Source organism: Drosophila persimilis, unplaced genomic scaffold, assembly GCF_003286085.1.
Source record: "Drosophila persimilis strain 14011-0111.01,24,50 unplaced genomic scaffold, DperRS2 tig00000191-arrow-pilon, whole genome shotgun sequence".
NCBI classification, from domain to species: domain Eukaryota; kingdom Metazoa; phylum Arthropoda; class Insecta; order Diptera; family Drosophilidae; genus Drosophila; species Drosophila persimilis.
Window position 1 is genome coordinate 8,690,562 of NW_020825298.1, and position 16,771 is coordinate 8,707,332.

The 16,771-nt window shown below is 43.5% G+C and overlaps 2 protein-coding genes across 5 annotated transcripts; both read right to left on the reverse strand.

Annotated features, from left to right (window-relative positions):
- Positions 1-12,521: 12,521 nt before the first annotated feature.
- Positions 12,522-14,938, reverse strand: LOC6589371 (coiled-coil domain-containing protein 28B). Of its 4 annotated transcripts, none has more exons than XM_026988368.1 (4): positions 14,779-14,938; positions 14,439-14,670; positions 13,266-13,343; positions 12,522-13,187 (listed from the first exon to the last, which is right to left on the reverse strand). In XM_026988368.1, the coding sequence occupies exons 1-4, from the start codon at positions 14,905-14,907 to the stop codon at positions 12,967-12,969; spliced, it is 660 nt and encodes a 219-aa protein (XP_026844169.1). In that variant the 5' UTR covers positions 14,908-14,938; the 3' UTR covers positions 12,522-12,966. The 4 variants fall into 4 exon arrangements, with proteins under 4 accessions (XP_026844169.1, XP_026844168.1, XP_002014897.1 ...); XM_026988367.1 differs by having other exon boundaries at positions 12,522-13,190; XM_002014861.2 differs by having other exon boundaries at positions 13,266-13,697.
- An 895-nt stretch (positions 14,939-15,833) lies between these two features.
- On the reverse strand, positions 15,834-16,199 carry LOC6589370 (cytochrome c oxidase subunit 7A1, mitochondrial). The gene is made up of 2 exons (XM_002014860.2): positions 16,130-16,199; positions 15,834-16,072 (listed from the first exon to the last, which is right to left on the reverse strand). The coding sequence occupies exons 1-2, from the start codon at positions 16,172-16,174 to the stop codon at positions 15,929-15,931; spliced, it is 189 nt and encodes a 62-aa protein (XP_002014896.1). The 5' UTR covers positions 16,175-16,199; the 3' UTR covers positions 15,834-15,928.
- Positions 16,200-16,771: the final 572 nt, after the last annotated feature.

Consider the following 16,771-nt stretch of genomic DNA (forward strand, 5'->3'; position numbering starts at 1 on the left):
CACTGCATCCGCTTTGTATGTCGGGGAGTCTCTCTCTCCCTCTCTCTCTCTCTCTTGCTGTTGGTTAACCAGTTTTTCCCTAAGCAAACGGTTGACATTTCCAGTCAAATGCCCATAAACGGCCAACAATCGTGGCGACCCTGCCCCCGGGTACCCGCCCACGCCCCAGATACCATTCGCTTCCCTCCTAGTATGCTTTTTTTAGTGGTGTCTTCCCCATCGATTGCTCTACGACGACGACATCGACGGGGTTTCAAGTGATCGTCATCATCATCATCAACAGCACGACGACGACGACGATCACTGGCCCAAATTAGTAGCTTTGGTCATGGTGCGTCGCCCAGCGGGGTTTAGAGGGGAGACTCCAGATGAATAGGAGGGTCTTTGGGGTTGGGTTTGGAGGAAAAGAAGAGGAAGACGAGCTGCCGATGAGCATGGTCGGGGTTCAGAGTTCAAATAGTCGTCCAATTGAGCCAATCAACATATATACGTTTGTGTGTCCATATATCCGCAAGTACGAATATTTATGCCAGTTACTTGGGCATTACCAGGGTATACCGATTTTGTAGAATACTTTAAGAGCTAGAGGAATCAAAATTGCCACAAAGACTACTGAGGAAACCCCGCAGATCTATAAGAGAAAAGCTGTTAGATCTTTAATCTTTAATATTAAAGATATTTGGGATGTTTTTTGGTGGATCTATTTATTGAACCATTATCGAAGAATCTTCAAAAAATTATTATAATCGGATAATATTGACACAAAATATATATGAAACTTTTTAGAGCGGAATCTATATACTTATTTTTCTGAATTTTCCTACAGGTGTCATCAGAAAAAGGAAGATATATCCAACCTCCTAAAAAGCTCATAAATGCATTTATTAGTCAAAATTCCCATTTTAGAGTTAGTTCTTTCTGTAAATAGAACACCCCACAAGTGATATTTACCAATATTTCCTCAATGTATGAGAGTATAAAAGTCACAAAAGAACCCAACTATCGGGTATTTTTATAGTCGAAATACAACAACTAGTAGATTTATTTTTCCATTGCAATGCACCCATATTAACACTAGAATATGTTTTACTGCCTATCATTGCAATGCAACCATAGCACGTCTACATAGTATAGATACATCTTCCTATCCCTATCCCTGCCTACTTAGAACTCTATCCATTGCTACTGAAATCTCTGGCTGTTCTGTAATTCCACCCAGTCATCATCTAGTAATAGTTCTTACTTTTTAGTTCGATGCCTAAGTGCAGATAATTCATTAAAATAGAATATGCCAATGTCCAGAGGCAGCCAAGTGGCATCCACTTGATGCCTAGAGCACACACAACACTAGATTCATTTTATGTGTAGTATAAATATGCATATAGACAAGAGCAGACAGCCAGGCCAGCGATTTGATATATGCCCTGCACTATATAGCAGTCGCTGAGACCTCTATAAATAGTCCGTAGTCCGTAGTCCGTAGCCCGACAAAGTCTTCTCCCGATGCGGAAGTATTTCCAGACGCGAATTTTCATCGTGTTCTTCTTATTTCTCGCCCATTTCTCTTGTTGGTCATTTGCCAATTACTAAAACGCACTGAGAGATGGAGAGGGTTGGGAGTGGGTTGGAAGGAGTGTCTCGATAAGGTGTGTGTCTGTCTGGATGGTATAAGACACAAATGCAATGTCTGGAGCGGATATATAGTGTGGGGTATACAGGAAATTTTACCTCAAAGGAAGGTTTTTTTCTTTCCACTAAAAGAGATATGTCTGCCTGAGGATGGAAGGATAGATAGTTGAGGATAGTTCAAATGCAGCTTAGATCGAAAGATATCTAATAGATCTAAATGATTGCATTATTCTATCTATAAGTCTATGATTAATCGATTCATTCTCCTTAAGTTCTTTTGAATAACTTTAATGATTCATTATCTTGAAGTTCTTTTAATTAACCTTCAAATATCATACTATATACTCGTATTAAGATCAAGAAAGATTAATAAATAATGCGTTTCCCTATAATCCACATCAAAAGGTGAGATTGACAAGTAATTCCTTTAACAATCATTCATTCAAGCAAACAAAATACTCATTTATATTAGAGGAACACCTCCATTGTAATAATAATTCTGCAAAACAATTTACTATAACCGGATCATTTCCCAGAAGGAGTGGCGGAACACACAAATGTTTCCGCCCTTCTCACAGAAGCGGATCCAATGCAGGATCCTGCACGATCCTGCCTACATACACCACCCACACAACATGACATCATTTTTTAGCATTAGAAAGGGATTTCGGATCGAAACGGATCTCTCTTATCCTTTTCGTTACACTTTTTCCTGCCCAAGAAATAATTGAATTGCTTTGAATGCCTCTTTTTCATTTTGTGTGTGTGTGTGTGTCTGTGATGTAAAGGATATTACGTGATGATCCTGAGATTCTAGGACTCTCTCGCCCTCGTCCTGGCCTAATTGTTACACATTCCTCTTGTGCAACAATGGGTAATTGTAAGATTTTTGCCGCCACTGCGCACATTAAGGATCTAAGGTTGCTTTGGTCCTTTGACAGTTGGTCCCCGACAAATCTCTGCCTTGTTTATGTCTGCAGGATATGAAATATGCACCCTGCAAAAAGGGAAAGAAGAAACCGTGGGAAACCTGCCCGCCTGTCTGGGCCTCTCTATAAGGAAGGCGACCAGGAGAGCCCCGAACAAAGGCCGAAAACGGAAAACTGATCGAAGAACCCACAACGAACACTCAAATATCGTATCGATCTTTGGCTACAAATCGTCGATGCCATCGTCGTTGCTGGCGACGTTGTTGGTCGGGATTATGGCAGCCCAGTCCCCAGACCCGAGACCCCAGACCCGGAGAAACGTTCCAATTTAGCGCCCAAACGAAGTGTAGCCAAGCAGAACGGAACGACCGACTCCGAAGAAGGAAGAATATACATCAGAATTGGACATGATCGAATAGAAAGATGACCTGTAGGAAGAGCAGTATACTTTTCTCTATGGAATTATATACATATGTACATGTGTTTAATGAAGAACTGGAAACATAATCATCCATTAACATAGAATATCATGCCATATGCAATAGATATGTAGATATTCTATTAATTTTGGTATTTTTTGGTGAAATATGATAAACGATATGATCCCATTGGAGATCACTCAGATATTGGAACACCTGATGGCCGCGGATACATTTTTTCTACATCAAAAAAGAAGTTTTGGCTTAAATTGACTGGAAAGAAGGAATAGGATCGAAGGAAATTATTATGAAATATTTAATTTCCCATAAACCCATTAACTACCGAAGAAATATTCAACCAAATGAAGCATTAGCACCCTTTTCACCTGTTACACACTCATTCCTCTGCCTAATACTCCCCGTTTCTATACCACTCCCATTCAATGGGTATGAAAACCCAAGAGTGCACTTAAGGGATGGAAAAAAATCAGTGATCGCAGATCGATCCACAAGTGTTGGCAGGTTATACTTATACCCACTCTTCCGTATTGGTGTGTGACCTGTGGTGAGTGTGTATGGGTGGTATATGTGTGTGCGTGTGCGTGTGCGTGTCGAGAGCACCTTACCGCAAGAACGCCAGAGCAAATGACGGTGAAAGGTTTCAGATTTCATCTGGTAGATGTTGTTCGGGGATATAGTAGGGATAGGGATAGGGATAGTGGTTGGGAGGGGGGGGTATTCGAAGTTTGTTCGGGGTTGGAATGGCATTCGAGTGCATTGTGCAACTGAGATTCGATCCTCGCTGCCGCCAGGATAAACAGAGAGTGTCGTGTCCCCTCCACCTCCTCCTCCTGCTGCACTGCTTCTTTGGCTTCTTTCAGGCTTCATCTTCATCGCTCTGTGTGTGGAATGTGGAAATCTTTATCAATTAAATAATCGCTGTAGAAAGGGGCCTCATCATCATCAGAGAAGGCATCAGGCCTGAGGCACCGAAGGCATCTATAGAATGTATGGATAGGAAGAATACTTAGAGATGGATAGACACAGAAGTGGATTGAATGGCTGCTGGCTGCTGGCTGCCGTTGCACGCACACGCACACATGAGGCACAGAGTGGCTGGAAAATGTGCCCAACATCCGCTCTATGCGGCTCAGCCTCGCCTCTGGTCTCTGTCTGTCTGTCTGTCGTTCTTCGATCTCTTCGAGCGTTTCTTAGAAATCGTTTAAAACCAGAACACAACACACAACCAATGCTGGAAGATTGAACGTTTCGAAGCGTGGAAATGGCAGCAAATGAGAAGCAGCAGCGGCAGCGGCAGGAAGATCTCTTCTCTTTCCAAATGAAAATGCTGTGTAATTAATTACAGAGTCTGGGTAGGATCGTAAGGGAAACGGGAACAAAGACAGCCAGCAGCAGCAGGTTGGAAACCCACCATATCGAGTGGCATGAGAACCTTTTCGGTGTACAGAAAGGAAGTGAAGTTATCCTTGGGTTAGCACATGGCTTATCGACTTTTATGCCCCTCTGAGCTCAGGCGGCGACAAAGGAAAAATCATTTCGTAAAAAATACATAAATTTCCTCCCATTTTTATGAGACTCTCGAGAGTAGATGTAGAGTGTTGTTTGGCCTCTAATTGAAAATCCTGTTTCCCTTTTTGTCGATCAGGAGTGTTGGTTGTAGCTCTTTGTACAATTAGATAGTCACACCATCCATTCCACGGTTATTCGATTGGGAATAAGTGCAGTTTTTTTTTTGGGTAGAGGAAGGCCATAAAAAATGAGTTAGAGGAAACACTTCAGTAAAGTAGATGATGGATATTGAAAGAATAGATAGAAACCATCGATCCTCAGGGTTATCATGGGGTTAGAGAAGTTTTAGAGATCATTTGGGAAGAATATTGTATGATCCATGATATTGATGGATCGTGAAATCTAAGGTTTCTAACTACCTAAAAGTCTACGGGGTTTCCTTAAAAAATTAATTCTTTTTAAGTAAATATTTTAGCCATATAGTCGTGAAACAACGTCTAAGGACAACTTAATACAGAGCCAAACCAAAGATCTTCAATCTCTCATTAAATATGTCGCCAATCCAAATCAACCATGAATTCATTATTATATAAAACCATGCAATTTTTATTGTAAAATTATCATATGTTCATATATTTATGATCAGTTAAAGAGTATAATAGTATAAATCAATAGTGCACGATCACTACTACTCTACGATCATTTTTCACCAAACAAGTTTCATATTTTTATGGCCTAACCATTTCCAGTAAAACGAATAAAAACCCCTTTAATGGATCGATCAGTAAGACTTCGATTCCAATCGAAATAGCAACCATAAAACTCTTGCTCGCCCCAAAAAAAACCATTCCCAGGAAAGTGTTCATGTTGATCGATCCTCCTTAAATGCTAAACGATCATTTGATCCTCGTATCGATCACCTCCTAATGGGAATCTCAGGAGCACCACACACCACACCACACCGCAATGCACTCTCAGTCTCGTCTCCGGGGCTTAATGAGGAAGCACCACCATAACAGCCTTTCGGTGGGCACTCAATCGGATCAGTTACCTCTCTCTCTCTCTCTCTCTTTCCCTGGCTCTGTCTCTTGTGCCACTCTTTCTGTCGATCGTCCCAACCTGATTGCCCACCCACATAATCCCCCAAGACGAGAGGCCTCCTCTGAAGCCAGAGTTTCGCATTTTTGTTGTTGGTTTTTGGTTTTTTTCGGTTTGTTAATAACTTTCAGGCTGGGGAGAGCGGGCTCATAAATGTTAAATTGATTGAGGCATATTGCCGACATATCGCGATGTTGTCTCGATTATATAACTTCCTCAAACCAGACGCAAGACTGCAGACCCGCAGACATCAAGACACACAGAGCTCCCCCGAAGCTCTACCCCGAAACTCCAGTGTTGAAGAAAAAGTGTTACAGACACGCTACCGTCTAACGATACCCCCGATACCATACACCATACACCAGACCCCGACACCGGCACCAGCCACAACTTGGACCCCGACTCAGACACCCACTGCCTTACATTCATAATCTATTTTGCCACCACGCGTTGCACACTAAAACTTTGCTCAAGCCCCCCAGAGAAAGAAAGAAAGATAGAGAGGGAGTCAGAGGGAGACAGCATCCGGAATCGTTATGCCAAAAAACGAAAGAAAGAAACACGAGATATATGAATGAGAGGGGGTTTTGAATACAGTGATCTTTGTATACTCTTGTGGATTGGGTGGAAACTAAAGAGATCTTCTCCTGATTTTGGGAGAATCTTCGCTTAAGATGGTTGCTTAGATTTGAAGGAAGTGAAAGTTCATACGAGTATCTTCCAGGGGATGAGGGTTTTGATTCGAGAGAATCAGAAAATTTACTTAAAGGTAACTTGTTGTACATACAAACTGATCCTAGATTGGTGTTTCGATTGAAATGCAAGATATCTTTACCAGAAAAGAGTGAAAAGATGGGTACTTCTTGGGATCCTAAATAAATATAAGTAAATATTATTGCAGATTCGAAAGGAATGACGTCATATCATGGCTGATCGTTCAATTAGTTCTATATGAGTTGGCTTCAAACTTCTTCAAATAGTTATTTCTATATCTTGCCACCTATTTAGATCTTTATAGGCACCTGCTCTCTCACCCGTAAGAGTATTATAGTGAAAGACAACGCCAAAGAATTCAGGTTTGCAATGCGGTAATGCACCATCCAAAGCGACGAAGAAGAGTCTGAAGATGGTAACCAGCCTCGGGTATGGGGTCTGGGGTCTGGGGTATGGGGGTCTGAGAGTCAGCCAGTGGGTCGACGGCGTCATCATCAGCTCTATCTCCATCGCCAGAGCTCCAGTGTGACTTCTGCACTGCGCGCATGCGCCATAAATGGGAAGAGGAAGACACAACAAGAAGAAGCTGGCGACGAAGAGGATGACGAAGGAGAAGGAGAGGATGCGGACGAGAAGAGAAACTGGAGGAGACGACCACTGACAACCGACAAGCGACTACTGTGCCACTGTTCCACATTCGGATTACGGAAATATCTGCAACAGCAGCAGCAACAGCAACAGCCACAGCGACAACAGGTCGCCGACAGGTGGGGTCCGGTTCGGTTGTCGTTTCGGTGTGTCTTTGGTTCGGTTTTTGGATCGGTTTTCTCACCGTTTCTTAGCCTGACCCGCTATGGAGTAGTGCCTCCGCTTTGGTGCTCGCCTTTTGCCTCCTTTGCGGTTCTCAACAACTTTCACCTTTCACGTAATCCCAATGTCCAACAGAGGCCTGCAGATCAGGCTCCGGCTGTGTCTCTGGAAGCTGAAGCTCATTCTCTCTGTGGCCAAACAAATCTCTTTTGGCGCAGGCTTTCTCAGCGCCCTCGTCTCGATGAAGATTCATTTATTGTCTCTGCTATTTGCCAATTGACCATTTCCAGATGGAGGAACTCAATTACAGCGCCGCATTCTCATTCGCATTCGCATTCGCATTCGCATTGGGGATCTCTCTCTCTTTTTATGGTCCAGGCATCGGCATCTAGCGGTACATTCACCATAGATTGAAGATTGCCCCAAAGAACGGAACGGGGGGAGGGGGTAATCATTGAGGTAAATTACATACCCCATATCCCCACATTTCGCTCGCTGAAGATTCTCTCGTTCTTCGTGGCAGAAGAAGCCATTGGTGGTTCCCGATTTGGCTAACGGGCATGGCAGCATCTTTTGGGATACCTGCCTCTGCAGGCAGGATGTAACATTTTTCTAATGGCATCGCAAGGAAGTTGGCTATTAGGAGCGGCATCTGTGGAAACTGTGGCATTCCCTCGTGTCGGCAGGTGCTTTGGCTTTAAAAGTGTGCTGGTAATGGGAGTGCAGCTTTGAGATTTTCACTCTAGTGGATCTAAGATCTTCAGAACGGAGTTTGAGAAAGTCACAAGTTGTGGGATCTAACAACAAACCTCAGTTATATATTGTGCTTCTTGGGGAAAGTTTAACAACTTCTTAAACACCAAAATAATGAGATTTGGTTCCCCAAAAGTTCCATGATATATTAAGCCTCAACTCGGGTAGAGCAGCAATGGGTCTTTTATTATGTTTTTGCATTCTCGGCCTCGAGTCCCTTTACCAGTCTCGCTCAAGCATTCTCGGTCATTCGCTTAAGGAATGGTAGCCAATGGGAACAAGGGACTTCAAAGATAAGTAACACAGTTTTGAGGACTTTCCAATCCCCAAAGAAAAGAAGAAAATATTTCGGGACTTGCATTCTAGATATTTTATTAGGGATTTCAAATCCCCAAATAAAGCGTCGAGTATAGTGAAGTATTTAATAGCTAGAGAGTCGATTTGCTTGGATAATTCTGCAGGGTTTCTGCATAATTTAAGTCAAAGAAAGTCTATATGGGGTAGATGGAATCTTTGACCGATTCTAGAGTACAAATGTCAGGAGATCTCTGTATCCTTAAAGCATTCCTTTGGGGTTTCTCTTTGAAGCTACAGCCTTTAAATTCCCTTTAATTCAACTATGTACAATGTACATCCTTAAGGAATATCCTTCCTTGTCATTCCCAACTGAAAACACAAGTAGATTTCCATTCTATTTCATAAACTCAATTCAATTTGATATTTATCCATCACACACACACACACACACACACACACATTCTATTCCGTTTGCAAAAGGCTTCCTTGGCTGTTTCCCTTTTGCTCCATGATTTATAAACTTTTAACATATCATTCACCCATAAATCCCACAACCACATAGTGCATGTCCTTTGCTTTCCATGGGGCATCGCATCTCTCCAGCTATCTCCTCCCCCTGCCTTGAGGAAATAGTTGTACCCACAGTACGCCCCTCCTGCTGGTGTCCTAAGCATCTCTCCTCTGGCTCTCTCGCTCTCTCTCTCTCTCCATCTATCCAAGAGATAGAGTCTTGGGTGGGTGACAAAAATTAACTTTGCATGGAATTTAATTTACGTCGCTGGGACGATGATTTCCTGCCAGAGCAACGGTGTCCTGTGTGTGCCCCACATCTCGCTCTCTGGCAGTCCAAGAGGGAGCGGGAGTCGAGCCGAGCCGAGTGTAGTCGAAGGAGCCCAGTAGCTACTGCTGAAGCTGCTTCCGTCATTTCCTTGATGTAAAGGCTTTTGCCTCTCGGATTCCGTTTGCCATTTTGTGGAGGCGGACGCCGAGGCGAGTGGGCGTGGGAGTGGGAGGCAGGCCGGCGGCAACCGTCACGCTTCCTGCAGGATGCGACAACGTAGAGATGTCCAACTCTCTGTTGCTGCCCCCTCTCTCTCTCGCTATCCAACGCTCTTCCGTTTATCCTCCCGTGTCCTGTTCCACTTGTGTTGTTCTGTTGCTGGTCCTCGTCCGGGGTCCTGCCTGGCTGCCGGGCTGCCGGGTCCTCGTCCTGTCAGTCGTCGCTGTTTACCCGCTTTAATCAAACCATCCAAATCCACATTCATGTCCATGTTTTGTGCTTTCCACCTCCTCCTCCTCCTCCATGCCCCTGCCTGCCTGTCATCATCCTCCCCCTGCTTCCTGCCCCGTCACTTCCTTGCAAATGCTGCAGCTTCCGTTTCCGGGATATAATGTTCATATTTTCGAGGACATTTTCAGGAAATAAAGTACGTCGCCCTCTGCTCTGCGCCCCGTTCAACGCTCGGGGATAACGATAACACACACACACACACACACAAATAGAGGGAGAAAGAGAGCAAAACCACCCAGCCACCCCTTGCCCTGCACTAGTCACTTCCTCTTTGGGAGTCCTCCTGACTTTCGGGCAGGAAACTTTTTGCCTTTTCGCCGTGTGCGCATTTATGCCAGCCCAAAACCCAATGTGCCACAGCCACCCACTCAGCCACTCTGCCACACTGCCACACGGCCACACAGCCGCATAGCCAGGCCCCCTGCCACCTCCTCCCAGTGTTCTCTCTCCATTTGCTTCCGCAGTGGCAGCAGGATGCAGCCACCAGCAACAGAGAGAACGACTCTCTATCTCTCTCGCTCTGTCTGTTTGAATTTTGTCGCACTTCCTGTAGGTAGGAAAAGCTTCGTGCGTCTTCCGCTTTTCCTTCAGCTGCTCATCAGCAACGTAATTTCCGCAAAAGGTCTCCACCAGCAGTAGCTACTGCTCCACCAGCCCCTCCTCCTCAGCTCTACCTAACCCGTCTCTCTGTCTCTCCGTCTGTGTGTTCATGGGTGGGCAGGATTAAGTCCAGACAGAGGACCTTTAAGCCAAATGCCTGAAATGTTCTCCTCGGAAAGTCGGAGTTCAGGTTAATCAAGTATCGGATTCCTTTGAGGCAACAAGTGACAGTGCACCTTCCCCAGACCGAACGATGACTGCACCTTCCCCTCTCTCTCGCTCTCTCTCTCTGTCGCTTATGGTAGATACAGGTATCAACGACTCGCCACCGCCTTTGGCAGTTCATCAAATTCTCATGTGACCAAAAGCCAAGTAAGTTCAATTCATTCGAAATTTGATATGCGCTACACATATTTAATGACTTCTTTCCCTGCCTTGGTTCTTTACACACACACACCCTGGGGGGAAGGGGGGTTCCGATGAACTGCCAACGATCCCAATCCAATCCGTTTCGGATCCCCTGTTGCACCCACCAGCAGCAAGAGCCACAAGCGGCACTTGTCGCGCACATTCTAGGGTTGGGCACACAGCACAACACAACACAACAAATGCCGCGGATATTCCCCATTTCCATGTCCAATCCTCGATCAAGAGAGGCGACCTCTGCACGTGATGGAACGCCGGACAAATGGAAGTGGGGATGGGATGGGATGGGATGGGATGGGATGGAGACGCGATGCATGTCTGTGCATGTGGTAGAAAGGAAGATTGTGCGCCAGAGAGAGGTGGGAGTAGCAGTGGCACTTTGTGGTAGCAATTTTTTGTTTTTTGGATAGATGTGGCGTGTGTGTTTTCCCTGCCACGCCCTGTCCGATCCAATCCGATCCGATCCAAACAGTGCATTTGTATGCAGCATAGCGGATGCGACGGTCCAAGCGTTTATTTTTTCATTTCTTGTTCAGGCAAATGATGTTCCAAACCCCAGACCCCAGACAGAGAGCTGGATGGAATGCACTAAACCGCTAACTAAGCAACGAACCCCAAAAGAACCCGAGAGTTACGGCACCACAAAGAAGGAGAAGCATAAAGGGAACGGAGGAACGGTGTGGCATACAACAAGTGGGAGTACACTCGAGAAAAGATTACAGGAATTACAGGTCGAAAGTTGTAGGAAATTATACGAAATTGGATGCAATGGGATATTAATTAGGATAGAAATAATAGTTATAAGTAATCTTAATCGTAATGAGGGTAGGATGATGTTTAATTGATTATGGAGTTCTAGAAGATTATTGTTTATTTCTGTATCGTTTTTAGGGGAAATTTTCAATATAATTAGTAAACAATATAATCAAAATGTATTTAGAATGAAATGAGCACTAGAAAATATAATCTGCCATTTTGAATGGAAAATAATAAGCAAAATCAAAACCTGAACCTGAATCCCCAAATTTCGATAAGATTCGATAAGGTCACATTTGAAAGAATATCCCGTTAACTTTTTTGTCGAGGGTTTTTGTCGTTCCCAAAATGTTATTTAAATGTGCTCTAAAATGTGTATGAGCTCAAATTCAGACTAAAACCTTTAACTAAATATATTAAATTCGACATCCAGTCCTGATTTTAACAGCTTCGTTAATCCCTATTAATACTTAACTCCTGATAATTTACAATCTGTTATTAAATCCATTCCATTTTCTAGTCTCCACTCAAAAATTAAAATTCCAACAAATCATACCCATTCCAACATTTCTCTCAGTGTAGAGTTCTTGTTATTTGAAACCCGGATTTACACCAACATTAAAAAGAAAGAAGAACGAACAACAAATTACTTTTACCGATCACAAAACAAAACGAAACACAAAAAAAGAAGAACAGAACCCGGTGCTGCGACTGCGCAATGACAGCCCAGAGACTCCCCGCCTGAGAGGAGTGGAAAGAGGAGGAGTAGTGGGAGGTGGAGCCATTGAAGGAGTACACCAACGGAATACAAATCCATAAATTAAATCAATGTTGAATAAAATTTCCTATGTACGAATGCACTTGTCGAAAGGTTCACATCAGACATTGATATGCCCATCCAGAGTCTCCGGGGGGATACGACACGATACGATACGGATTGTGCATGCAGAACGGAACATGCGGTGCGGTGCGTTGTGGGGGCGTCTGTCACTGTCGATCGGTATGGGGACATTCTTCAGGCCGGACGAACCCTCCTCAATTATGGGGAATTCCGTTTCAGCAGAACATTCATAAGAGGGGAAAGGTTCCTTAGGCGACAGGCCACATAAAGAAGCTCATTTAATGATAATGCTATGAAACCATTTACTGAATATTTGTGTTATTATAAAAATGATAACTTTAATAGGTTCCGCGATGTATGTATATGGGTTTATGTATGTATTGTATGTATGCAAATAACTATAACAAAAAAACAATCAATTGAACAAATTTCATTCGTGAATCATCAAAAGCCTGATAACAAATTCTGTTTAGTAGCACTCAAATGAAACGCAAACAATGTTTCTAATGGTCAATCTTTTTTTCGTTTTTGTTTTTGTAGCACCCACATCTTGGCACTGTCCTGTCTTTGAGGAAACTATTGCTATGCTATGCTAGGCGAAAGATATAATCTAAATTAGTTCACAATCATTGCGAGTGTGCTAAACATTAGTTAGCATAAGAAGCTTATCGTCGAGTTCTGTCCTACTACTTAAGCATACAACTTAGATATTTACACAAATCCTATATTGAAAATCCTATGAAAAACTTTTGCTAATCTCGTTTAAAAACATGTTGGTTGAATCCCATTGCAAGTGTGTCTGTGTCTGTGTGTTCGTGTTCGTGTTCAGAGCCAGAGCAGGCGTTGGTCCCCCCGTTGGGGCTGGGCCAAGTCTCAGAGACCCGTGTGACTCGTCTGCAGCTGCTCAATGGAGATGGACAATTGTTCTAGGCGCTGCATCAGCTGCAGCATATTCTCCTGAGCCTTGTTGGTGTTGAACTCGTTGCCATGCTCCAGGGAGTCCTCCTCGGCGGCAGCCAGTTCGAAATGCAATTTGGCCAGACTCTCCTGCTGCTCTCGTATCTTGGTCATCTGATCCATGGTGCAGCCAGAGCCTGCTTGTTTTTGTGGAGCAAAGAATATTATTCAATTAGAAGAACTATCATTTGTTTTCTGTTTCGATTGAAGCTCACCGAATGCCTTCAGCTTGCCCGAATGGAAGTCATCCAGTAGGCCGAGGAGGGCACGTTCCATATGCTTGACATCGGGCACTTCAGAGACAAAGGAATGATGTTTTATTGGACGATCGTCGAATTTGTCGCTATGGACGCTGGCATTTGGCATCGATGCTGCTGCTGCTGTCGCTGCCGCTATTGACGGTTTGCGACGCTGCGAACGCGGTGTATTGGTGTTGCTATTATTATTAATATTACTACACGTGTTGTTGATGTTGGTGTCGTTGTGGTTGGGTTTTGTGCTGTCGTTGTTGTTATTCATAGTGCTGGTGGTGTTGGTTGTGGTGTTGGTGGTGATAGTGGGATCTGGGGATAACCACTCGCTGCTCACCAATGTAATGGCATTCAAACTATTTGCACTGCTGTGTGTGGGCTCCAATGCATCACCATCTGCACCACCATCATGCCAAATCATACGGGTGGAATGGAATTACATAAAAAAGTATAAGAAAGAAAAAGTACAAACATAAAAAATTAATAAACTAAACATCATCAAAGAAAATTATATATACAATATTCAGGTGCAAAAATCTATGAACTATGAATAAATAATGCTCCAATTATAAATTTCTATAAATATATACGATACAACGTGCGAATGAACCGACTTCTGCTGACACACAGAACCTAAAGGAGAGCCACAACCAGACACAAAGCCAAAAGGGGAGGGCTAGGCTCCAGGCAGAAATCAAAGCCAGATATAATAGGAGAGGCGAAGGCCCACAGGGAACTAAAAGGGGAGGAGAGGCATAGCGTCATACGGAACTACGAGGAGAGGCCCGGCCCGGCTCTGTCTAGGCACTAGGGAGGTGCTAGGCAAAAGTATTGTTATTTCAATTATTAAAATTATAACGAGATATCCAAGAATGTGGGTGGACTGGGCTGTGAATAATTTAGCCGTAATGTGTCGCCATATGGCCAAGTGGACAGGGGCACGGCTGACTCATAGCTAAAAAGAGGTGCGGGCGGGCAGTGACTCGATAGACACCCATCCATTCGACAGCTGGTTCTTATCAATAAAACGAAACGGAGACAGCTGACAGATCGAATACCAATACCGCGCGTTCATGGCAACTGGAAGATAAGGAGAAAACCACATGAGTAAGTCTGTTTCCATCGGCAGGAACCCACCTTTGAGCAGTTTGCGTGGCCTCGTCTTGAACTCGAAACGTTCATCGCCAGCACCACCGCTGCCGCCCTGGGCCTGGGGGCGTGGTCGTCTCTCGTTTACATAGGTCACCTTGGCGGCAGTGGGCTGTTGTCCCTTCTCTTTGTCCTTCTCGGATATGGTACGTTCTATGGAACAGGAGGCAGAGTTCCGGCTACGCGTGGTGTCCCCACTGGATATGCCTTTGATTTTGATCTGGAATATGGAGATATGATGAATCTTTGACCAGGAACTAGTCCAACGAAAGGGATTTGGGCGGGGTTTGGGTGTGATTATCTGTTTGGGGGAAGTGGGAATCTTTACATTTGGCACTGCGGGCGAGGCAGGGGTTTGAGCTGATTTCGGTGCGCTTTGGCTTTGAGCTTCTTCCTCCGTTTCCACATCGTTTGGCACGAGTTTCTGGCGCTCTACCACTTCATCGTTGGGCTCCATTTTTTCTTTTGTTTTGCTAAATTTTACAATTTCTGTTTCTACCAGTGTGACCGCGGATTTATTGATCAAATATACCGTCCGACCGTCCGAAATATTCCGAAACATACCGTCTCATTTAATAAATATACCGTAAATACACTGACGAATTCAAGTTATATTTGTGAGCGAAAATTAAAAAAACCTGCATATGAAAGTTTCTATATTCCTTTCTTCTTCAATATATCTTTGAAAATAGATAAATGATATTGACAAAATATACCAATATACCACCCCCCAACCCACCGGCATATCTAAACAGTTTTAGTATTTATTATTGGTTTGTCTGCAAATGGCACTAAAAAATACCATTTAACGTATATATGGAGATTTCGTCATTCCCATCATTCATCGACCTCCAGCCCGCCAGATTTGAACCGCAAAGGCGGCAAGGGCCGTTGTGTTGGTGCGATTTTTAGTGCAGACAAATACCATTTGAAACGTACGCGAAATTGAATTGAACAGCGTTGCAAGGTGTTGGCCATAATGACCTTTAATGTAGACGGCAGTAATTTCCGGTATCTTAATTTTCGGGTGGTTTGATTTCGGATATCATATCATATCTTGTACATCTTATCAGCAAGTGCAACCTCAAGAGCACCATGCAGGCTGCCCAAGAGTAGCCGCAATCTGGCTACGGGATCGAAAACGTCCAAAGGACGCTCCTTTCGCTGATACATTTCCAATTCGTTGCTCCGTTGCAAGTAGGCGATGAAAGTGCTCCTGGATATCTATCAAACGTCTACGATGATAGGGCGACCTTTGCGATTCAAATCCTGGCGGACTAGAGACCGATGAATGACGTGGAATGACGAAATATCTCAACTCAATCTATTTTGAAGAACAGTGCTGCTCTGCTAGATTTGTGAAAAAATGTCCATTGGCGGACATTCAAAATGTAGATTTCTCATGTATTTAATAATTAAATCATTAACAATACAGTGTCTTGCTTCAATAGATAAAACATGACATGTGAGCGCTTAGATTAGGCCTTCTTCTTGGCAAAGCCCATTGTGTAGATCATATGGACAATGCTAATTAGTCCGAGTCCGCACAGTCCCGCCGTAATGCCGAACAACGCCTTGTCTATGGGGCCACCTTTCAGGAAAACTGGCACATCGTTGACAGCCTAAAGAAACTATGCTTATCAAATGTGATTTACTTGAAATATGAATGGATAACTCACCTGGAAGACTTTCATTTTGTTAGACAATCCCTCGGGCAGCGCCATGGTCTTTATGATCTGTTATGTAATGCTGAAAATATGCAAAAAAAACCGTATAACAAAGCAGCCTGAATAAGTTTAAAATATTGTAGCACTAGCGAAATTAATGCAGCTGTTATTTCATGCATTAGTTTCGTTTTATTTCAATAAAAATTAGCTCTTACCTCAAGAAGCTTCTGTGAAAACTTACGAATTGCAATATATTTGCTGCAATTTCTTTGTAAATTCTAAAAATAGACTTCAACACAGATGTTTTTGACAAAAAAATGCATTCAAGAGTTGTCAGACGCTGAAGAGCAAAAATACTGCCAGAATTTGAATCCACGCGGGCTCCGCCAAACGTTAAAAATTCAAAATGTGCGACGTAGAACAAAGAACATTCCAATGGAACTATTTACAATTAACTAGTTTAACAATTTAATAGCATTTAAACAATAAAAACAATACTGTAAAAGAACAGAAAACTAAAAACAAACCCCAAGCATGAAGATATTCAAATTAAAGTTTGCGAAAATACAGAAAAAGAGCTAGTTTTGCCAGTCTTTCCCTAAAGACTGCCAAGCCGCGGAACGTCCAGTGTACCCGATTTATACGTTCCGCGCT